At 40.3% G+C, this 25,453-nt stretch overlaps 1 protein-coding gene across 2 annotated transcripts in view; it reads left to right on the forward strand.

Annotated features, from left to right (window-relative positions):
• LOC134529700 (glycogen [starch] synthase) overlaps positions 1-25,453 on the forward strand; it is an 81,769-nt gene that overhangs the window by 24,222 nt on the left and 32,094 nt on the right. For both annotated transcript variants that reach the window (XM_063364061.1, XM_063364062.1), the window contains exons 6-8: positions 2,591-2,853; positions 7,639-7,759; positions 24,352-24,518. In XM_063364061.1, coding sequence (XP_063220131.1) covers positions 2,591-2,853; positions 7,639-7,759; positions 24,352-24,518 — 551 coding nt within the window. The remainder of the gene's footprint in view (positions 1-2,590; positions 2,854-7,638; positions 7,760-24,351; positions 24,519-25,453) is intronic.

A 25,453-nucleotide genomic window follows, 5' to 3' on the forward strand; every position in this document is an offset into this window, starting at 1 on the left:
TTTCTTGATGACCAAACTAAAAAGTTGGCAGGTATGTATATCTCCTTGGTTATGGCCTTGAAACAGTTTCATTGTGTACAAAATCATATACATTTTCATATTAATTGTAAGTGGTATGCATCTTTAATGAGCATAAAATACACCAAAATAATATTGTAATATACCTTTATGTAATATTACCTCTTTATGTAATATTACCTGTCGTAGTTATGGACTGACTAGATTTCGGTTTTGCCGTAAAGCGTTTTGATGCACTCACCTCCGTATAATATGCTTATCACTATTAGAATAATTGACACTAACTGTATAATCACCATATAGTAGTAAAAAATATAATGTTTCAGCTTCGTCTTGTATAATATAAAATTTTAACCAAATAAAAATGCAAATAGTGTTTATTATTACTTTAAACAAATAAATTAATTAGTACTCACTTCCCACATGCTCGATATTGCTTACCATGTTGCCCTAAGATATATTTTTAATGGATTTTAAGTTGCTGCTCCCTAAGGAACAGTGGTTTTTATGAAATGATTAGTACCCCATTGGAAAATTGAATTGTTTCAATTTGTAACTTCAGTATAAAAAAAGACAAATTACAATCCAAGATTAAAAAAACAACAGTTGGAGTTGTAAAGTATAGACCGTGCCCACCTGAAGACAACTATCAGTTACCACCCTGTGCCACTTACAGGTTAGATTTCCTGGCACAGGTCATTTCATTATTTTTTAAAGCATTAATATTTTATGATTTTTAATTTTAAAATAAATTAAGATTTTAAAGGGCATTTAAAATATTTTGCGAGACCTTCAATTTTTAATTATTCGGGCCTCTAAGGCCTGACGGTTTCTTTCCTTGCCGCCGTCAACCATCAGCCCACTCGCCCGCCCATGTGCCTCCTGTGGCCGAGCGCCATCATCTTGTGCGCTGCGCATTCGCGCACCATATCACTACTGCACTGTGCATCTTTCGTCACGTAACGGTCTCCCGATCCCACTACATGGCCGAGACGGCCCAGTGACATGTCCTGCTGATGGCAGCGTGGCTCACACGGCACCAGCAGTTTCTTACAAATCTATTTCCCCCCCCCCCCCCCCCCCTCTAATGTTCTGTGCAGCTAGCCATTTTCCCCTCCCTTCACCCAAGCCATAACGTAGCCCGCCATCTTGTTGCCTATGTTCTCCCGCCCCTTCCTTGAGAGCCCTCCCTGCACACTTTTACTTGTAGTGCGACCTTTGTTGAACACATAGTCAACTAACTTAGGCCCTTAGTAGTTTATCCCTTGGTCACTTCAGGCCCCACCTTCCGGCCCAGTTTCGAGTCCAGTCTGAACTCCCCTCACCCTTCCCCTTGGGGAAACCTTATGCCTATGCACACGTTCACCATGCGGCCTCTAGACGCCATCTTGCGGCCAAGTTGTGAACTACTTATGCCACCTGTGTTTACGACTTTCTTGCACACCACGACACATCTCGCCACTTATTAGAACTAGCACACCAACCTCCATTTAGTGTTTTTTCATTCTTTCTCTTCCCCTTTCTCGCCCTCCAGTGCGGACTTTTAACTGCACACACTCTCCAGGCTTCCAGGCCAGTGTTTGTCCTCCTACAGGCCAGTTTGCTTGCTGTCTTCAGCGCATCTCGCACCAGCCATTCGCAAGTGTGATTTTCAAATTCAAGAGCCAAATTTTTTATGGGCTGTAATCTCGGCAGACAGGGAGTTTCTCCATTTAACTTTTTAAGTTTTTTTACATCATGTAGGGAAGTTCTATTTTTTTTTCTGGTTGGTTTGTGCTAGCATTATCCTCATTTTGTCCGACTGCTTCAATGATCCGTGGACTGAACACTGAGCACTTTAAATGCTTTGTTTCAGTTATGACTTTTGAGTTATAAGGAGGAGTTCCTAAAACTGCATTTGTTGATTGTTAATGGGATGAGAACGAATTAAATTTTTTTTTCAAATGCATTTTTGACTTCTAGTAAATGTAAAATATATGTTTTTAGATTTTGCATCTATTTTGATACCAGAGGATTAAATGTAGTTTCATGTCTGACACACATAAAATGGTGGTATTTACAACTTTGAATAAAATTGTTTTATGAAATCATAAAAATTGGCAACCAAATAAAAGTTTCTCTAAATTTGCTGCATGACTGTTTTTTATGCAGTTATCAGATGTGGTTATTAATTTCAAAGACACTTTAAACTTGTAGTTTGGTTAAATCAAATAATATATTTATATCTGCATTTTTTATTAAATAATTTCAAGGGTTAATTCTTATATTTTGTTGTCTAACCTTATTTTCATATTTTTGGGTAATATGATAATTAATGATCTAATGTAAATTGTTTAAAATAAAAAGTTATAACCAGTTTTATTTTTTTATCTTACAATTTTATTATTATTTTTATTTTTCTAGCTGATGAATCAGTCCCGGATATTATTACCGGCTAATCCAACAAACTTTTGTATCCAAAAATGGGATTGCATTTTAACCTTAAATGTTAAGGTTTGAAGGTAATGAATGCCTTTGCAACCTTGGTCATAAGAGTTCAGAATCATAACTTATATATGTTACACATTTCCAGTTTAATGTGGATGAAGAGGCAGGAAAAAGACAGATCTATCATCGCTACTGCATGGAGCGCGCTGCCACCCATTTAGCACATGTTTTCACTACTGTGTCAGAAATCACTGGACTTGAGGCAGAACATTTGCTGAAGCGAAAGCCTGATGTCATCACACCAAATGGTCTGAATGTCAAGAAGTTTTTGGCTCTTCATGAATTTCAGAATTTGCACGCCATTTCAAAAGAGAAGATCCATGAGTTTGTGCGTGGACATTTTTATGGGTAAGCTTTTATAACTTTTATGGATTATGATGATTGTTTACATAGGTGATTGCAAATTCGGCTGTTGTTGTTCCTGCTAATCTGAAAAATGAAAAATGGGAATGAGAAACATTGGCATAACAAAAATTGTCAGTGAATGGAAGTGCCTTAAGGCAAATTTCAGTTTATTTACTTTACCTAAATTTAAATATTTTCTTCAACATTTTTGGGAGGGTGTAAAAATAGTACAGCCAAGCTATGGGTCATCAGTAGCTTTCTGATAAATCAATTTATTTACAATTGAGACTTCCTTAATTGACAGTTCTGAATAGTGGACACTTAAACAAAGGACAGCTTTTAAATCATCAGTAGAATAACCTGGGATTTTATGTGGAAATAATTCCTCTCTGACTGATATTCTAAGAAAGTGATACAGATGCCTATTTGAAATGAATAATACCTAATTATCATATCAGGTTTTTTTATATCTCCTGTTTCCGTCAACAAACGTTCACCTCACCTCACCTCTCCCAGTGCTTTAAAAGCCATCAGGAATGTCTGCTAATTGTCTAATATAGCTGTTTGGAGTTTGTTTATTGTTGGTTTTATGTTATTGTAAGGGTTTGGCAAGTGTGTATGCAAATATTTCAATAGGCTAAGTTAAGTATGTATTAAAAATATGCAGCTTACCTGCTTTTTCTGCTTCCCCCCTATGATAAATGATCCTGGTTTTGATTAGGGAATAATGTAAAAATTTTTGGCTATAGTTTTTTTGGCTGTGGCGGCTATGATGCATGTGCAGCCACTTCCCTCCGTATTCTAGGGTATTAACTTTTCCGTCTATCAAGTCCCCCTTGCAGAGCTGAGCAACACTGATTAAAAGTGGCACAAGTGACACATTTTAGATGCAAAACATGTAGTTTTTCAACTAGCTGTTTTAAGAGTAAGAGCTCGTTTATATGTACCACTGAGTAAAGAAGTAAAGCCAACTTCAGTTATTTATGCTGCTGAGTAAGATGTTGTTTCGTATAAATATTGGGTACATTTTAGATATTAGAGTTTAAATTTTGGTGTGAATTCATACAACTTTATGATGTTTTATAAGTGATTAGCATTTTGCAAATAACTACTTATTTATTTTTTTAAATTTTTTACTGCTTTGATCCAGTCATAAATAGGCCTACGTGAGATCAGCAGTATGCAATATCACACAACTAAATTTATATTAAGTTGCCAGAATGATAGAAGCAAATTATTACTGTAGTATGAAAATGATACAGACACTATAGTTTTCTGAGATCAAAAAATTATAACTTAATTTTAGTAGCTTCACCCCTTCTTCCTTACCTTAAGCTTCAGAGATTACCCCAAACTTAACTATCCGTAGAGAAAAACAATCGGTATTATTTAAAATACCTACTCTCTGCACAGAAAAGCACCTAACACCACAACCCCTTCCACGTTTCTTATAGGTGAGACTAGCTGCCTAACTAGAAAAGCTCTGAGATTGTAGAATACATCTGAGAATAATGCAAAAATTAATCTACTGCTTCACTGGACTGGGAAATGGCAAATGCACAAAGATTCATGTATGAAAACTTAACTATTTTTAAATTTAAAGCTTATTTAATTCCTATAAATACTGTATTCAATGTATTCTAACAAACTTTGAGGTCACACAGTGTACAAGAACAACGAAATAACAAAATTACAATATTCATTATTATTCAAATGACCCCTGTTTCAATAATTCTATAAAAAAAATTGGCTGAAAAGAAAACTAAATATCAGTTCATTCAGTGTTAGCTTTTATTCTAGCCTATCCCAAATGAATTTTATTACATTTCATCAACCTCAAATATTATTTATAAAAAGTGTTGGCTAAATTCTTATGATGACCAAAATAGCTGAGCTCTTGTCTAGCCAAACACAAAAAAAATTAATCAAATGTTATCCTCCGTGCAGTGTAACCTCATCGTTATATTTGGTCAAAAAATTAAATTTTATGTCATTTCTGTATCTTCTTCTATTTTGGACAAAAATAAAATCAGCAAACACACTCTCACTGCATGGATATTAGGGCACAAGTGCCCTGTATATCCTGCCTACCACTGACATAAAATATAAACATCTATGATCGCACACCAAACTGCTCTAAAACCTTTTAGTATAATTCAGTTTTGTGATGATTTAAAATATCTGACTTATAAAAAAAACAGCAATTGCAGCTACTTTTCGCCATGCCAAATCATGGCTGTTAAAGGTTACAATCTTTTAGCTTATTTAGTTTCAACAGCTTGCATAAAACATTTAAGCTCCCCAACAGACTTTTTCTTTTACTAGACTTATGTGGTTTTTTACATTTAGTTTCTTTTCCACTTGCAGAAAATACACAGAAGAGCAGGCTGTGCATTTGATCTGCGTGCTGGGCGGTTGCACACACCATGGGCACATCGTGCCAGCAAGTATGCGCAAGACTTGTATTAGCACGCCAAACTCACGAGCCTCCCTAACTCTTGCATCTTATTTCGTCTCACTTATTAACATCACTCTGCTCTCCATGCCTTATTTCTTTGCTGCTGGTTTTTATTGTTCAAAGATGCGCTGCCCGGGTATCGTATTAGAGTTATTTACTGTCATTAAAAATTGAGCACACTAGAAACTTTTTTTTATCATACTAGTGTTCAAATACAGTGCGATTTAAAACTGGGTACACAACAACTTTTATTCCTTTAAATGATACTACGTTAATTAAAAATTTGGCCAGTTCCCATACTAGCAAAGCTTGTAATTTAATGCCTTGCATCACACAGCACACCACTGCATAAGACAATGTCTCGACTTGATTGCACACCACCGGAGGCTAATTTTGCCCGCACTTTTTTTCACACACGGTATATTTTGAACTGGCCTTCAACTGTTTTCCCGACACGTTCACTTTGCACCAAGTATTTCATACTTTTTCATGTCACACTAACACGTGCATGCATCACTGTCACCAATCAGCTGTTAATTGGCACAGAAGAAACTTTCCTGACAGCATGCAGCAGGTTTACTTATGTCACCCTCAACAAAATAATTTCTCCTACTTAAATATTACCAACTGAAATATAAATTAATAGAGTAAAGGTAAAATATTAGTTACACATAATTAAAAAAAATATAATTGGCTTACTTAAATACCTAGATACAGTTAAAGCAAAATTTGTTAAAACTCATGGTGTAGGCATTTGCCAAAGTAATATGACTGTAATTTAGCATTCAATGAGAAGTACAAATGCTTCTCTTTATTGCATAGTTTGCCAGTAACATTATTACAATTCAGTAAAACCCCTTTACTAATACATTTCTCTTTATTTAGAAAAAATACTTTTTCAGGGTTCCTGCAAACAAGGAAAATCCTAAAATCAGGGAAAATTCTGAGGATTGAAAAGGTTTCTACAAAACATGAAAAACAGGGAACTTTGTAATATTTAGTTAGAAAACAAAATCAGTAAATTGTCATAGTATCTAGTTAGTGTGTTAATGTTTTTTAATCATAGATCCTTGTTCCATTTATAATCAGTGTCTAGTTTTTCTTAACATTAATTAAACATAAGGTATGAAAAACCAACTGTGAAATAATTTAAAACACAATCATATATCTAGTCGTTTACCTGGTAACATTCATAAATATATAATTTCAAAGTTTTGTTAGTTAAATATATTTATTTTCTTTTTCAGACTGGTAGTTTTTGCTATGTAGTGGTCATGCAAATAATAATGCCAACTCTATATTGTGCAGAAAAAAAATTCAAAGTCAATTATGCATATTGTTACCCAGTCAATGCCTGAAATACTAAAGTTACTGGTTAAAAGAATATCATCCTGATTATTTGCAAATTTGTCGGTTAAATTTTCAAAGTAGGATTTGTAGATGAAGGTTGGGGTTTGGGGTGGAATATAAATGTTCTCCAGTCACAAACTTCTTTTATATGACTGTTTTTAGAGAAAACATAGATTGTAGCAGCATTTAAGGGTATGTTTTCATGAAAGAAACTTACATACTTGTGCACTTATATAATTGTGTATTTGCACTTGCACACTCACATTCTTGCTTACTCCCATACTAGCGCACAATATCATATAATTGCATACGGTATATGTACATTTCCTTATATGATTGTATACGTGCACAACTGTACATAAGTTTTAAACAATTGTGTATCTAATTTCCTAACACTTCACAGATTAGCAGTTATCTCATCTGTTGTGTTGATGGCTGTTAGAAAAAAAAATATTCTCTGTAGGCTATTCTTTGTGGAACAGTGGTCATTCCTTATAGTTATGGCTTAATGATCTTTAGGAGTACATTGAAAACTAAAAGGTACCAAAATATTTCATATTTACCATTTATTGTGGAATGAATTCAGAAAAAAGTTAAAAAGTTAAATTTTTTTTATATGTAATCATCTTATTTGTGCAAATTTATTTTAAAAATTATTTTATTACTTTTGTACAAACACTGCTTAAAATTTCTAACAGTGTATTTGCTCGAACTTACAAATTCTTAATATTTATAACACATCAATGCACACATTTTACACGGGGTTTTCATCTTAAAAGTTGGTTCATTAAATTCATGCTTTGGTAGTTTGGGAATTTTTTTTTTTTTAATAAAAGAATGAATTTAATTATAGATTACTAGCATTTGTGTAGCTCACATGTTAACTCCAACAGTAAATTATTTTTATGTTTTATGTTTATGCTTTTGTCAGTTCAAGTTTTACTATGTATTTTTGTCATGTGTTTTCTAATTCTGTTTAGACACTATGATTTTGATCTCGACAAGACCCTGTACTTCTTCATTGCTGGTCGCTATGAATTTGGCAACAAAGGAGCAGATATTTTTATTGAAGCCTTGGCACGGTTAAATCATTACCTAAAGGTGAGTGTGCTCTGTTGTTAACTATTACTGTTAATTAGGAATACTTGCGAAATTTTTTCTGTAGAAATTAATGCTTACTGAGCTCCTGTTTATCTCTGTGTGTTTGTGTTTGATCCCCTAATTAACTTAAACACATTAACCCTAATTAGATGTAAGGTTAGCTGAGTTTTCCAGCTATGTTAAAGGCTGTGATTTTCCTGGTTATTGACCAAAGGTCACCTGTGAAATTAGATCCAAAATTGAAAAGAAATTTCGTAAATTTTGAAAAGTAGTATATGACTGAGAGGTACCGTGTGTGTGTGTGTTTGTGTGTTAGATTATGTGAGTGAGTGTGTGCATGTGCATGTGTGTGTATTTCTGTCGTGGTAAGGTTCTAATCCTGTTCTTCTTGTCTTGATATTGGTGTTCTGGATGCATTGCATGCCAGTTCTATCTCCAGGGAATGAACCAGAGCATTGCAACTCTTTTTGTGGCAGGCCAGACTAAGGGTTGGCTGGACCTTTGCTTACTTGAGCTAGCTGCTGTCAGAACTCTGCAGGGGTCTCTGGATAAGCAAGAGGCATGAGCCTTTCATTTTCAGCCTTAAAATTCTTGAAGTGTTTCTGAGAATCACTATTGGCATCAGGGTTGGAGAAAACAAGATTTGGCAGCCATGTACCTGGCCTGTTTTGGATTGAGCTGGTTTTGATTAAACACAGTTTATGACCCACTTGGGTTTTTCAATATTATTAAAAATATAAATTAAATTTAAAATAAATTAACATGTTTTATTACAATTTAACATAAATTACACATACAAAGTGATAGTGTACATTCCAGATGCACACAAAAGTACAAAATACAGAATAATTTCAGCTTATAACTCAAATTGCAGCAGGTATAGATGGTTCTATGGAAGGTTTTGGAGAGCCCTGGCCATTTTCATGGAAGTTTTGGTAATAGGTAGTATTTGAATTTCTGTGTGAAGTTTTGTAGAGGGTTGATTTTTTAGCCATTTCAAATGACTGCTGTTGTCTTGTGTTATGAAATGTGTTCAAACGTGAAAGTGCTTACCCATTTTCAATCATCTTTAGATGTTTAAGGGTATTTGAAGTGTATTGTAAATAATCTTCTGTCTTGGACAGTTTGTATGTGCATTTAGTATAATATTATGTGATATATATATATTCTGATAATAATTAGGCGATGTGGTGATGTAGGTTAGTGTGTCGTAGAGTTGTAGCTTATATTTGTTTGAAATATAAATTAATCTCAGATTTAAAAATTAGGTTATTATTTATATAAACTCATATTTGATGGTTTTAATGATATGTACAATTTACTGCATCCAAAAATTGCAACACAAGTGTCTTTCCAACCTATAAAACTATTTTTTTTGTGAGAAATAGCTTGTAAATGAACTAATTTCCAAGATAAAGTATAAGTTTATTGCATTTTATTCTGTGTCTGGCAATCTAAAACAAATTCTCACATATTAACGAAAGAGATTGGTAAAATTTTGCCTTTTTTTTTTTGGTAACTGTTTTGTTACTTAACATTTTATGTAAAAAAGTTTTTGTGGTGTAGAATGAAGACATGTATTGTGTGATAAGTACTATTACTTTGTTTCCATAAAATCCAATTTGTTTTTCACACTAAAAACTGTAAAAATGTTTCATGATTTTAATTGCATCAGAACTAGTGGTAGGCTTATGCAGGCTATCGCTATACACAGTTATTTGTAATAAAGTAGATTTATTGCAGGATTGAAATGCCCTTCAAATGATTCCAGTTATATATAAATTTTGTTCAGTAACAATTGAATTAGAAAATAAAGGCTATTCTTCCCCATAAACCCCCCTTCCCCCCCCCCCCCCCCCCGATACACAAACTGTCCTACGTGCTTGCCATGCAAGTAGACACATGTGGATAATATCCATGAAAGCAACACACACACCAATAAAACCCACACCTATAGCCATTTTTCATTATTTTAATGACATTTTCAGTCTATATGTGTTTTTTTTTACCTATACATAGTTAAATTTTGTGGCCAAGTGTACATTATCTTTGTAAACAGAAATTTTGATTAGTTTTCTGTTAGACAAGTGTTTTTAAAAATAGTCTCTGTTATTTGTTTTTTATATAGCTCAATAAAATTTGCTCTATTAATCATCTCTACATCTATTAATTTATCAGGGTTATTATACGTATTGAAAAATGTGAAAACTGGAAAAAGGCGGGGAATAAAAGGGAAACTCTGAGAATCACATAAGTATTTCTGGATTGTTTCTTGTAATTACAAAAGTTTAACGGAATATAGAGCTTTCACCAACATCTAGACACCAAATAAGGTTTAAATCCAAAAAATAAAGGTATGGGAATTTTTTTCTGTTTGTCTTCAAAATTGCAGGCTTTTTTTTTTATCATAAACAGAATTTTATAAGAAAAATACAATTTACATACTTGTTAGATAGCATACATTCAATAGTTTTAGGTGAATATATAACTATCATTAACAATATTCTGATGCTTTTAATGCCCTTGAAGCACCTCAGTAAATTATTCACTAGTATTATAGATCTTTACTGTCTCTGCTGTCAACATATTGACAAACACCAACAGACTAGGGCATTTATCATTTTCGTGATTTGTTTGACTAAAGATGTCATTTAAACATGGTAGAATAGTTATATTGCATTCTCTTAAATTTTAATAATTTCTGCTCTCGAGGAAAAAACTTCAACACACATTTATTTTTCAAGTTAAAAATATTTATTTGTATTTTCTTCAATATTTGTGTTATCTGCTTGTGTCTGTATGTGTTTAATATTATACTCAATATATATTGAATATAAATCAACACTGCATATGTTTTGATTGTGACAAAAGATGGCATTTTAAATAATTTAAAAAATCTAAACAAACATAACCTACAGACAAAACAACGTGAGGGTTCATAAAGTATGGCATGACCATTATCGTCAAATCTTCCACTGCGCCAGGATTAAGTATATTCATTGTGTGTGTGTGTGTGTGTGTGTGTGTGTATATATATATATATATATATATATATATATATATATATATATACATTAAAACAAACCTTTAATGTCAAGTACCCTCAGTTTGTGAAACTGGTTTGGAAAAAAAAAAATAGGCTTAGGCTGAAGGTAAACTAATTAGGTATTATAATTCTATTAGGTATTATAATTAGATATACTATATGTATTACCTCTAGTACAACCAACAGCATCAGACTTATTTAAACATTTGATAGAGTCCTTATTTCGTACGATTGTGCGTACATTTGACTTACTTAAAACTAAAGTGCGACCAACATGACATTCTGTTCGCTGTAATACTTCTGGTTTTGTCTCAAATACTTGAACATGATGAATTACGCTCTCACTTGGAAGTCATGATTCCAATATGATTCCAACTACAGGTGCTTGCGCATGTACAGTTACCCAAATGAGTTGACGTTGCTTTGTGTTTGTGCGTGCTAGTTCCCTACCACTGGCTAGACAAAGTTCATCACGGCCCGATCTGTGGCCGGGTGACAACGGTACAGCCCAGCAGCATACGTGCGGACGTAAAAAATTTAGTCCTTTACACTACATAGCTGCAACTGAACTTGCCATAGCTGATGTTTGTACAACAGCCTATAGCTTAGTCAGACTTGTGTGTGCATCTCTTCCCCCTTTATATAGCTAACTGTATGCCACAGTATATCTGTTGTTTACCGTGTTGAACTGGGCGTCATGCCCGACTTTTTTTTGCCTGTGAAACTTGCAGACATGCTATTACAGAAAAAAAAAAATAGGCTTAGGCTGAAGGCAAACTAATTAGGTATTCCTAAAATAGTTTTATTTCATTTCTTTCTTCATTAAATTTTATTCTGTTAAAGTAAGGGCAGTGAAATTCAAGAAAATTCTTGAATAAAAAGGGTGACACAGTTAAGTTTGTATTGTAACTACAAATGTCATGAAAATATTAAATAATGTTCTTTTAGAATAAAGTTTTATACTAAGTGGAGTATGAACCTGATACCATTCTTTTAGCATTTAATTATGCAACTAGAAACCTACTTTTTTGTTTGATTAAAAGACACAATATTAAAGTTTTCAATTGTTTGTTAGTATGAGATTTCAAAATTATTAATCGTGAGATATTTGACCCTGCTGACCATATCCTAATCTCTGATTTACTTGTGAAATGCAGAATACAAGCATGAACTTGAACTACACTATTAATAACAGAGGTCAACCATGGAGCTAGGATTTATGATAGAATCACATGACACTAGTATAAAAGATTCAATTATGTCATATCACAGAGATCTGTTATAAACCTGGCAACTTAAAGTGTACAGAAAATTGATGATTCTAGGGTAATAAAGCTTGTAATCTGAATTAAATTACAAAATTGGTAATGTTCTGAACTAGAATTCCAGTACCACTGGTCATTTACTTTTATACTGAATTTGGCTTCCTTTTGTTTTTTTTTTTAGTGTATATAGTGGGTAGTTATATTGACCTTTTTATCTGTGCTTTTTTGTGGTTCCTTATGTTCAATTATGCTCCCACTATCATTTATTCAATTATTCCCACCACTACTCAATTTCACAGATCTGCTCTAACCTCATAAAATATTTTCCAAAAAAGAGTAGCAATGAGCACTGCATAATATATCTTTCAGTTTTTTTTTTGTGAATCAGCATTTACAATATTGAAAAATCTATTTAAATAGGAGGACTTATCTCGAGTAAAATCATAGTATAGGAGACTTATATCTAAACTGTTTAGGCAAAAGAGTGTAATTCAAAAAGTGTGTGTTTCGGGAAAGATTTTTGTTATTTTTAATGTTACTCTGTGATTTGTTTTGTATGTTTTGTGTACTTAGTATTTCAAAGTAAATTTTAAAATATAGGGCAAAGTTTAACTTTTAGTTCATGTGTTAATATTAAATTAATCAAATTAATTATTAAATATGTGACTTTTTTATTCAAATTTGGACTACTCTTTTGTCTAAACAGTATTGATATAATCTCTTATTGTGGCTGAAGAGCAAGTGTAATTATTACTTACATGTACAGGTGATGTATATTTAAGATTTTTTTATAGGAAATAATTTTATTATATTTATTTATTTATTTATTTGAGATAGTGCAAAGAAGATGCATCAATAAAGGAAATGGGAAATGAGAGGAAGCATGTGAACATTATCAACACAAGTGTGTGCCCTAGCACTTCTGTTGTGCCTTTGTTTGTCGAGTGCAAGCTACAAATCCTTCTCACTTTCCAAATATTTTTTTCCATCTTGTTATGTGGCATTTTTCACTAAACATGGTGCTATGAGAACTATGAAAAATAAAGGTAAAGGATTAGAGTTTATAAACATTCATATTATAAATTTATGTTGGAATTTATCACTTAAGTTGTGTACACTTGCTTGTGAAATTGGTGTTCAAACTGATGAACCAATTAAAAATGTCATTCTTTGTTCTGAAAATTGTTGGAAAATAAAAATGGAGATACTCTTGAATTTTTGCCAGTCCAACCTTCAGTAGTGTTGCACAACAAGCATAGGTAAGTAGGTCAACGAACAACGGACAGATGTCGTCACCTCAGCGTCATCACGGCTGCAGGGATGTACAAAGTCCGCCAGCACAAAGTGTGTCAGCTGCGACCAACTAAACCAATGAAGCAACTAAACCCCAGCAAGATGAAGAATGATTCACTGAAGTAAGATATTGCTACAAAACCGAAAACAACTCGGAAATTGCCCATCCTATGAGAAGAAATGAGAAATGCAAATTGGAATCAGGAACACATCTATCTTGAAAACTGTTCCCAACCCTAGACAATTCAAATCTAAAGCACTGTTTGTCTCCAGATTCGACCCTTCAGTATCAGATAGTGATGTCACATCTTATGTAAGAGTGAACTTGATATATCCTATCTTCGAGTAGTAAGGCTGAATACTAAATATGATTCTTACGCTTCTTTATACATGGCATTTCATGAAAATGACTACGACAGACTTAAGAAACCACCCGGTTTTGGCCCTCTGGCTGCTTAATCACTGAGTTCCGTGGTAGACTTCTCATCGATCAAATATTTGGTTTTGATCATACTAGTAGTTGTCATTCATCTAATCTTAACGATATCACAAATCTCTCTAAGCCTCAGTCATCCGCTAAGTTTTCAAAAATAAATGAGCCTTCCTTATCTTCCAGTTCTACGTCAGTGCCGTAGGAGTGTGCAGTGACTGTGTGTGTGTGTGTGTGTGTGTGTGTGTGTGACTTTTTTTATAAAAATGTTAGAGGTTTACGAACTAAATCAATAGAAATTTTTGATATTGTCACATTCCGAATATGATATTGTTTGCCTTACGGAAACTTGGCTTAAACAGTAGAGTATAAACTCTCTTTACTTTAAAATTATCTAATTTTTAAAATGAAAAGAAATCCCAATTTGACACTAATGGACAGAGGTGGAGGAGTACTAATTGCTGTCAACAAGAATAAATTTTAATCGGTACTACCTCTAAACAGTGCTGATTATCAACATATTGAAGCTGTCTGGGTCAAAATAAATTTAAATTCTTCACTCTTGGAAATTTTTGTATTCCCCCGCAAACATCTCATATTTATTTGCAAACTTATCAGTTAAATATTCAAAGAAGTCGTCCATATGGGAACACGTAAAAATAATCAAATTAACAACGAACATGAGGGCGCAGATTTCAGAAGATGAAAAGGCACAAGAATTTTCTAAAAAACTTTTACAAATAGGAGAAGGCACCTATCCAATAGATGAAAATACTGGCCAAATAACATTAACTAATGAGTTATGTAATGTTGTTGAAACACCTGAACAACAACTTATTAATGAAGTATATCCAAATATTGTTGAAAATTATACCAATTCAGAATGGTTACGCGGCCAAATTATTCTAGCCACGAAGAACGACATTGTCAACGACATCAACAACATCATCCAGGAAATGATTCCGGCGGTAGAGAAAATTTACATGTCAATTGATACAATGCCCGATGAGCTAGAAAGCGTCAATTTTCCTACTGAATTTTTAAATTCATTAAATGTTCCAGGAATGCCATTACACTGTCTTAAATTAAAAATTGGTTCACCAGTTATTATATTACGAAATCTGAACTCACCAAATTTGTGTAATGGTACGAGACTCTGCATCAAACAGCTACAAAATAACGTCATCGAAGCCAGTATAATGAGTTAATGACTGGTAAAGGAAAAGGAAAGATAGTATTTATACCACGGATACCTTTAATATCAAATGGATTGCCCTTTACTTTTAAACGCTTACAGTTCCCGGCGAAGTTGGCTTACAGCATGACTATTAACAAATCACAGGGCCAAACATTCCAGTACTGTGGAGTTGACTAAAGGGAACCATGCTTTGCACACGGCCAATTATACGTCAATTGCTCACGAGTAGGATCACCTCGAAATTTGTTTATTTACAGTCCGAACAACAAAACTATAAATGTAGTGTATAAGTAAGTGTTGTAAAAATAAATTCAAAACAAAAAATATTAAAATAAAAAATGTTAATGTATAATATATTTCAATGTATAATGTAACATGTAATATGTATATGAATAATATAATATGTAAATATGTAAATAAAAAATGAATTTTTCATTTATTAAACTTTTTCTTAAAATTATTTTAATTCGTTAATTAGTTTACTCTATTAGATATACTCTCTATACACCGCATGTTTAATGGACGAATAAGTCTCTCAATATAAAAAATAGAAATCTATAATATCTATGTTAAAAATGTATACTCATATATATTTTTTATACTATTAAACATGCAATGTATTTTAACCCGAGCAACGCCGGGTTTCGCTCTTAGTTAGAATATGAGGGCTGATCGCGCATTGCCGGTGATTTCGAGATGTTAACTATGGGCGCCACCACGTGGAAGGGCACGTGGACCCGGCGGAGTCTCTCACTCAGGGCGTGACGTAGCCCAAGTGGGGACGAGTTACCAGCCCTTTCTATCCTAGCTACCCAGACCTGGCCCGCTCTAGGCGTCGGGCACGCCACACTCCTAGACTCACTCACCACGTGATTAAATAAGTACTCACTTTATATTTATTCTCCAGATTTAATTTCACTAACACGTCTCTCTACACGCCCGTTACACGTTACACATTACACGGTTAAAAAGCCTGAGGCACGAATCGGTTTAGGTGAGGGCATGGTCCACACACGTGGCCATGCTGCAAAGTATACTTATTACACGGTGATGAAAAAACTCGACTGAGACAATTAATTAATTAAACAGCCCGCTGGCCGAGAGCTGCCCCGAGGATGACGAGCGAAAGAGATTCAGAAATACTTAACGAGACAGAATTACTTGGTCAGTGCAGAACAAAGGTGAAGTCCCCGGGGTGCTGGCGCGTCTGCTCTCGGTCAGTGATGAAGATGGACTGGGCTGAGCTCATCGCTCGCAGGTGGCAACATGGCGCCCTTCGCGCCAACACAATTACCGTTACTGTATTCTACGACTCCGTGCCCCGGCGAAAGTTGAGTAAATTACAGATAAACATTAAAAATATATAAAAATTACTGACAATGGAAAGTTTGTTACTATTTACTTATTTAATGATAATTCATATAAAAGCATTCCTATCCTCGTCCAAGTCCGTGCCTGTTCGGGTCCGCCCGGGCAACGTCTATAGTTATTTAAGGTAACTTATTTAAATTAAAGAAACACAAGTAAACTACACAGCACTGTGGCGAAGATGGATGAAAACAACAAAAAGGCTTACAATTAATATTAACATAGCAATTTTAGGGATCGCCGCACTGCTTCTAAGCGCCCTCTTGTGGTAGTTCGTGGCGCGCAATTCAAACACACGACTACGTACATGGCGGTACAAATGCCGGGGAAGGGGAGAGGAATGTTGAGGAAACGGAGACTGACTAGGCTCATGGGGCGTAGCCCCGGCTGACGTCAATTGCCCCCCCCTCGAATAGCCGGTCATGTCGACGTTTCCGCTGGGTCGCCTGTGGGCGTGGTCGCCCCCTTATCAACAACAGCTGTGCTTCCTCGCGATCCCTCGGGGTCGTAGCGTGTATCGCGGAGCCGGAACTGGGTCTTGTGACGCCCGGTCTCCCCTCTCTTCCCGCGGTGTTTCGTCTTCCTGCGGTTCGGTTACTGTCACCCTGAACGTGGAGTCTGCCAACGAGTAATGCAGCGGCCATAATGGCTCGTCCGGCGAACCCGGCCTACTCTCTACTTCCTCCGGCCACCTTATCAGTGGTTGGGATGTCGACTGGCCCTCCGTCACTCCGGGCGTGTCCCTGAGAAATCCCCTGAAAGGCGAGACGTCACTCCCCGAGTCTTCGAACAGCCGCCTCGGCCGGACATCTGTGACTGCGAGGGGCGTCGCCTGTCCCGCCCCCAGGTCCGGGAAGCCTCTGAACCCGCCCCCGTCTGTTGGGGTGGACGTGACCAGCTGTGCGGCCGCCCTCCCGTCTGTCTCGTCCGCCGCCTCCGTCTCTCTCTGCCGCGTCCCTGCTCCGTCACGTCTCGTTCCCGTCTCTTCCGCCCCGCCCGCCGCCTCCGTCTCTTCCTGCCCCGTCTCCGCCTCGTCCGCCGCCTCCGTCTCTTCCTGCCGCGTCCCTGCTCCGTCACGTCTCGTTTCCGTCTCTTCCGCCCCGTCCGCCGCCTCCGTCTCTTCCTGCCCCGTCTCCGCCTCGTCCGCCGCCTCCGTCTCTTCCTGCCCCGTCTCCGCCTCGTCCGCCGCCTCCGTCTCTTCCTGTGCCAAGCGCACATCGTCCCGGTGATATTTCGCGGCCCGGCCTGAGGGTAACTTTATCACGACCGCCGTGGGCCCCGCCTTGACCACCGCCACCGGGCCAAACCACTTTGGCGCCAGGCCGGCGCAGAAGTTGCGTCGGCCGGAGGAGAGGGGGTGGAGCCTCGCGTAAACCAGCTGGCCTGGTTTCAGTTCAGGGGGCGGGCGGGTCGTCTCGGGTGTGCGTTGTGCTTGGTAAGCTGCCTGGTTACGTCGCGCCCTATCGTGCGTCTCGGCCAATCGCCTCAGGCGTCCTTCGGGGCTCTCTACGTCCGGGTCCGTTTGTTGTTGCCGCACGTGATATTCCCCGGGGAGGGTGAGGTTCCGCCCCTGGACCATGGTGGCTGGTGTTTCGCCGGTTGCCGCGTTCACCCGTCGCCGGATGCAGTACAGAACGTCCGGGATGTGCGTGTCCCATTGGGCGTGGTCATCCGCGAGCCTCAACCGCAGTTGAACCTTCACCTCTTGGTTGCGTCGTTCCGTGGGGTTCGCGCGGGGGTGGTACACGGGGGTGGTGTGTAGGATTACCCGCCATTTTCTCCCCAGCTGCGCCCACCGGCGCCCGACAAATTGGGTGGCATTGTCCGACAACAGGACCCGGGGGTACCCCCACCTAGGAAAAAACTCCGTTTCCAGGCTGCGTGCAATGGTGCCGGCGCGGATGTTCGCCAGGGGGTAGGCCTCCACCCAACGCGTGTAGCAGTCTGTCACCACCAACAAAAATCTTTTCCCTCGGGGCGTGCGGGGATATGGTCCCATTAGGTCTATGGCGACTGTATGGAATGGCTCGGTGGGCTGCCTGGGTACCTGCTGGGCTGTCCCGTCGGTGCGGCGCGCCTTGTGCCTCTGGCAATGTTTACATCTCCTCACGCAGTCCCGTACAAACTTGTTTACCCCTGGCCAGTAGAACTGTTCCCGCAGATCGCGTCGCGTCTGGTCTGCGCCGGGGTGTCCGGCTAGCCTGTTCACGTGATACATGTCAAACACCTCCCGGCGGGTGGCGGCTGGCGCGAACGTCCGCCATTGGCCAGCTGTCCCCTTAGGTCGCGCCTGCAGTGTCCCGTCCAATACACGGTAGCCTTCACATTCTCCGCTCCCGCAACGGCGCACGATCTCCTGTGTGTCTGTGTCCGTGAGTTGGGCCGCTCGCACGTAGGCGTCTAAGTCATCAAGCTCCGCGCCTGGCGGTAATGTCGGTGTGACGTTAAGGTTTAGGGCACACAATGCGGCTTGGGTTGTCGGGGTGCGCGGGGTCCTGGGTATGCGCCCGCTGGGTGGTGGCAAAAGCTCCTCCCACTCCGCATCGTCACAGGCTGTGACGGTGACGTCCGGATCTCGCGACAGCTCGTCCGCTAGTTCGTTCTGTTTTCCCGGTACATGCTCGACTTCGAAATCTAAGGCCTGTAGAAGCATGGCCCAACGCGTCAGCTTCGAACGTCGCCCCTGCATCGTGGCCAGCCATTTGAGACATTGGCTGTCAGTTCTCAGTACGAATTTCTGCCCCTCCAGGTGTGGGCGGTAGCGTCTGAGGGCCCAAACTACGCCTAGACACTCACGCTCGTTCACGCTATACCGCTGCTCGACGTCGCCGAACTTGGCGCTTGCATATTCAATCACCCGAGGCTCGCCGTCGTCGCCGAGTTGTAACAGGATGGCCCCGATGCCCTTCTCGCTCGCGTCTGTTTGTACGATCAGGGGTCTGCCTGGGTCCAGCCGCGCGAGTAAGTGGCACTGTTGAAATCTGCGTTTTAGCTCGTCAAAAGCGTTCTGGGCTTCCACGGTCCACCTGAACGGACGTTTGGGTGACAGCTGTTCTGTCATCGGCGCCGCTACTACCGAGAACTCTGGGACGAAGGCTCGCAGCCAGTTAGCTAGCCCCAAGAACTTTTGCAGTTGCTTGCGCGTGCGTGGGGGCTCCTTGTTGATAATTACACTCAGCTGTTTTTCCGTGGGTCGGTTTCCGTCCGCGTTAACCACTAAGCCCAGGAAATCTAGTTCTGTGGTCCCCAGGTGGCATTTTTCGCGATTGCATGTCAGACCATGGCTCGCCAGGCGTTCCAAGACTAATGCTAAATGATGCGCATGTTCTTCCCACGTCTGAGACCAAACAATTATGTCGTCCAGATACGCGGCCGCAAACTTGCCCGAGTAGTTGTCTAAGACCCGTGTCATCATCCCTTGGAAGGTAGCGGGGGCGTCCTGTAGGCCGAATGGCATCGCGCAAAACTGAAATCTCCGCCCGTCTGGGGCTGTGAACGCCGTCTTGGGTCGGTCCGCCGGACGTATCGGCACCTGCCAATACCCAGATTTTAGGTCGAGGGAAGAAAATATCTTGGCGTTACCCAGGCCTGAAAGTGTGTCGGCCATGTTCAGCAGGGGGGGTGGGGCATTAATTGTCACTCTATTGATAGGTTTGAAATTGACACAGAAGCGTAGTTTCCCGTCTTTTTTTTCTGCCAACACGACCTGGAAATTATACGGACTTTCGCTAGGCTCAATTATCCCGTCATGCAACATGTCCTGAACCTGGTCTAGGATGGTCTGTTTACCAACGTGGCCGTAGCTACCGGGTGGGATAAACATTGGCTCGTGAGGATGGGTCGGGATGGCATGCTCAGCTATGGTGGTACGTTTCAGCGGGTCCGCGGACGCAAACACATTACACTGATGATCGAGGACCTGCTGGATGGTAGCACGAAACTCGGGGGGAACTCCGTGCTGGAACTCGTCGAGACTGACCTGGTTTACTGCTGGTGGAGTAGGCTTACCCAGCCCGTGGATGGTCCGCCGCCCCTGGGTGCCGACGTGGACGCAGCCGGCCCGGATGTCGATGGCTGCGTGCTGCTCGTAGAGCCAGGGTAGCCCCAGAATGACGTCATCACGTAACTGCTCCACCACCAGCGCCGTCGTGACGGACCGTTGGTCCCGCACGTCCACCTCCAGCGTCGCGACGCCCTGGGTGTAGCAGGCGTCCCCCGTGGTAGCCAGCTGGAGTTGGCCCGGGTGGTACTCGAAGTTGTCACGGCCAATCACGCGTGCCGCCACACAGTTGTGGCTGGCGGCGGTGTCAACAAGCGCGTGGACTGCGCGCCCGTTGACAACCACCGGAATGCGCAACAGGTCGGCCTCCGCCGCTCCCACGTGACCCAGGAGAGGCCCCGCCGCCGTAGGTCTGTTGTTGTTAGGTGAGGCGGGGGAGGTGGGCTGTCTTAGCGCGCCGCCCCCTGCCGTCCGTTTCCCGACGGCTGCTGCGCCGCGAAGTCAGGCCGGAACTTGTTCCTCACCGGGCAGTTCTCGTGCCAATGGAACGTGCCTGGTGGACACGTGTGGCACTGAGGTGGTGAGCTGCCGCCGGTAGTCCGTCTCCGCCATGTCAGCTGCGCGTGGCCGCTCGGTCCGGGTTCGTCGCGCCTAGCTTGGTCTCGGGTGGGCGCCGTGTAGGGCACCAGCGCCTTGGTGTCGGCGGGCGTCGTGTCTTCCTGCTTGGTGCTCAGGGTGGCGTGGATCCTGGTCGGTCTGACAGCTCGTAGGTCCTGCTCTAAGACGCGCGCCTGTTGGACGAACTCCTCTGCCGGACGCCGCGTCATCGGGCGTAAATACGGGCGAAATTCCGGGCGCATCAGCTCAACTACCCGCTCCAGCACTCCGGTAGGTTCTTCTCCGGGAAACAGCCGCTTGTACAGACGTATTTTTTTCATGATAAACGCCTCCGCCGCCTCCGTCGCGCCTTGCTCGAGACAATACAGCTCCGTCCGCACTCTCATCTCTGTCTTCACGTCCGCGAATCTGGCCTCGAACAATCTCGCGAACTCGGTCCACGGCATGTCATACTCCTGGACGATCTGCCACCACGTCTTGGCGTCGCCTTTGAGCGCGGTGCTCACCCTGTTCGCCCACTCACACTCCGGCACTCCGTAGCGATTCAGGCGTTCCCGACACGCGTGTACAAATCTCCGCGGATCGTCGCTGGTTCTGCCCGCAAATTCCGGTAGCTCCACGTGTCCTATGAGAGGTACCCTGCTCCGTGGTGTGTCGGTGGCGTCTCTCACCGGGCTGCGGCCTGACGGGCCCGCTATTCTCACGTGGTGGCACCACTGGCACGTGTACCACCCGTCTTGAAAGGAGATTATTTCGGACTTCGCGAGACACGCCGTGTGCTTGAACGCGCGACAGTTCCGGCACCAGCCTCCCTCCCGCGTCTTGCCCTCACACTCCGCATCCGTGCACTTCCCGTGTCCCGCCTCAAACTGATCCGCCCGTTCTGCCTGCTCGTGGTTCGGCTGCGCTTCATACTGTCCTACGCACACGCACGTGTCCGTCCACGAAGAAATCGCCGTCCCGCTCACCTGGCGCGGTCGCGCGCACATAACACAATATAAGCTATTCTTTTGAAACAACTCACTTGCCTTAATCGCGCCCGGATTTTTGTCAAGTCCGTGGTTGTCCGACATGGTCGTGTGGTGGTGAGGCCGGTCGATTGCCCCTCTTCCCTTCGCTACGCGACGCGACGCGGATGGCGGTACACACACACACTGACCTGGCCCGGCTGCTGTTGTCGCGAGGAATGCGGCCACCTGGCTGCTCGCAGCGAATTCCTGGAAGCGCGCGCCCGGCTGGTCACGTGGCCGGCGCGCCAGAGTCCCGCTATGCGCTCCGCGCGAACAATAGTTCCAGCGCGAACTTTAGTTCCGCGCGCTCCGCGTAACAACCGCCTATCTCACACGCTCGTACAGGTCTGGTTTTCGCGGAAGATGTAACTCGCCCCACGCTCTTGGGCGCCATTTGAGGGCTGATCGCGCATTGCCGGTGATTTCGAGATGTTAACTATGGGCGCCACCACGTGGAAGGGCACGTGGACCCGGCGGAGTCTCTCACTCAGGGCGTGACGTAGCCCAAGTGGGGACGAGTTACCAGCCCTTTCTATCCTAGCTACCCAGACCTGGCCCGCTCTAGGCGTCGGGCACGCCACACTCCTAGACTCACTCACCACGTGATTAAATAAGTACTCACTTTATATTTATTCTCCAGATTTAATTTCACTAACACGTCTCTCTACACGCCCGTTACACGTTACACATTACACGGTTAAAAAGCCTGAGGCACGAATCGGTTTAGGTGAGGGCATGGTCCACACACGTGGCCATGCTGCAAAGTATACTTATTACACGGTGATGAAAAAACTCGACTGAGACAATTAATTAATTAAACAGCCCGCTGGCCGAGAGCTGCCCCGAGGATGACGAGCGAAAGAGATTCAGAAATACTTAACGAGACAGAATTACTTGGTCAGTGCAGAACAAAGGTGAAGTCCCCGGGGTGCTGGCGCGTCTGCTCTCGGTCAGTGATGAAGATGGACTGGGCTGAGCTCATCGCTCGCAGGTGGCAACATGGCGCCCTTCGCGCCAACACAATTACCGTTACTGTATTCTACGACTCCGTGCCCCGGCGAAAGTTGAGTAAATTACAGATAAACATTAAAAATATATAAAAATTACTGACAATGGAAAGTTTGTTACTATTTACTTATTTAATGATAATTCATATAAAAGCATTCCTATCCTCGTCCAAGTCCGTGCCTGTTCGGGTCCGCCCGGGCAACGTCTATAGTTATTTAAGGTAACTTATTTAAATTAAAGAAACACAAGTAAACTACACAGCACTGTGGCGAAGATGGATGAAAACAACAAAAAGGCTTACAATTAATATTAACATAGCAATTTTAGGGATCGCCGCACTGCTTCTAAGCGCCCTCTTGTGGTAGTTCGTGGCGCGCAATTCAAACACACGACTACGTACATGGCGGTACAAATGCCGGGGAAGGGGAGAGGAATGTTGAGGAAACGGAGACTGACTAGGCTCATGGGGCGTAGCCCCGGCTGACGTCAAATATAAACCCATTATTTGGAACCATGCAAGTAATTCTAATAATATAAAAATCGACAAATCACAATCACAATCAAAATTAATTAATATTATAAATCAAAAATTTACAAATTACAATCTGGATCTACGAACTATCTTCGGCTCTTTTAGGAGCTAGAAGGAACATTTTAGATGCAAAATTTATGAGTGATTGGTTAAATCACAAGTTAGATTGCAACTATTTGATAGACAATATTGGTTTCAAAGTTTGACTTTCAATAGACGCTTTCATCCTTTATGTACTATAAGTAAAAGTAATGATATTCTTTATATATTAGTAACTAACTAACAGAATCAATAGCATTTTTCTTATAGTAGAAAAAGAAACTAGTGTTCGTAATGTACTGGCTTATGTTAACCTGTCTTGGTCTCCAGTAATCTTTTCCTATTAATTCTAAATATTAATACAATCTGAATATATTTGCTTTTTATATTTTATTTTATATTTCTATATCCTATGTTCTATATGTAGTTTATTATATAATATCAATTAATTTGTTTCTGTATTATCCCAATTATTTTCTTATGTATTACTATATGCTTTAATTATTACTTCCTGTTATAAATCCTTTTTGTTCTTGTCTTTGTCCTTGTCTATGTTGTTTTTTTTTTTACTTTTTCTGTGAACGTTTGTTGTTTGTTATTGTTTTTTGTATTTGTATGGTGCCTACCACTTTGGCTTTAATCTGTTGGTTGACATCTCACAATTTTAAATAAATAAAAATATTTATATTTAATATAATGTGAATAAATATGTCTATAAGGTACAGCTGTCTTTTTAATAATTTTCAAGTGAACTCTAATACATATACATATTTTTTTTTTTCCAGATGATGCATCCAGATGTTACAGTTGTAGCATTTCTCATATTTCCTACGAAAACTAACAATTTCAATGTAGAGAGTTTGCGTGGTCATGCTGTGACAAAGAGCTTACGTGATACCATCAATCACATTCAGCAACAAATTGGAAAGCGAATGTACGAAGTTTGCCTTAGGTGAGTTTGACACCTTCTAAGCTACAACTTGAAAATATAATTATGTTTTATTAGTATAGTAGTAAGTGTTTGTGTACTAAATTAATTTTACTAAAAAAAATCAACCATAAGCCAGTTCATTGTTATTATTATTTAATATTGAGTGGTGTTAAACATTATGTGGCAATGGGGTCATAGACAAAAGTACGCAGGAAACGTTTAAGTGTATCTTCACTAGAATAACACTGACCAAACAAAAATCAAATATATGCAGGAATGACGATGCAGCTGTCAAGTGGAATTACAATTCTCTTCAGTGCCGAAGAATGAACAAATTGAAAACAGTTCATACCTAGATATGATAATGTTATTTACGGACATGGATTCGACGTAGGATTTGAATAAATATTTGTTCATAATGAAATAATTTAGATCACATGGCATTGAGGTAATTTTTTACAAGAAAGCATATGATTCGTGTGATATTGACATACTACCTTAGAATTTATTTGAAAGTGTATTGAGTGCTTAAAAAGCAAAACGTGTATTTTTCCATCTTTAAAACTTGCTGTAAAAATTAATATATTTCGGTAAATAACCTTCATTAAAAGTGAATCTTTACCCTCAGAAATAGTAAATTGCAAAATACTACAAAATTCTACAGTTTTTTAATTTAAGTTTTTAGCGAAATCTGAACATTGTGGAAACACAAAGTTTTATTCAAAATACAACTATTTCCTATGTTTCAGTGAGTGGTACGTATTATTTTGTTATTTATTTATTTTTTTGAACGTATCACAACAATCTGCAACCAACTAAGTAGCTAGCCACCACAGACTATTACAGTTTACCAGTACTCTAGCCTATCTGTTGAAGAGACAGTTTTTTTAAGGCAAATTTTACTAATTTTTTTGTAGTTTTAAATTTGTGTAATTATCACATAAAAATACTTGTTA

This window comes from Bacillus rossius, chromosome 2, assembly GCF_032445375.1.
Source record: "Bacillus rossius redtenbacheri isolate Brsri chromosome 2, Brsri_v3, whole genome shotgun sequence".
NCBI classification, from domain to species: Eukaryota; Metazoa; Arthropoda; class Insecta; order Phasmatodea; family Bacillidae; genus Bacillus; species Bacillus rossius.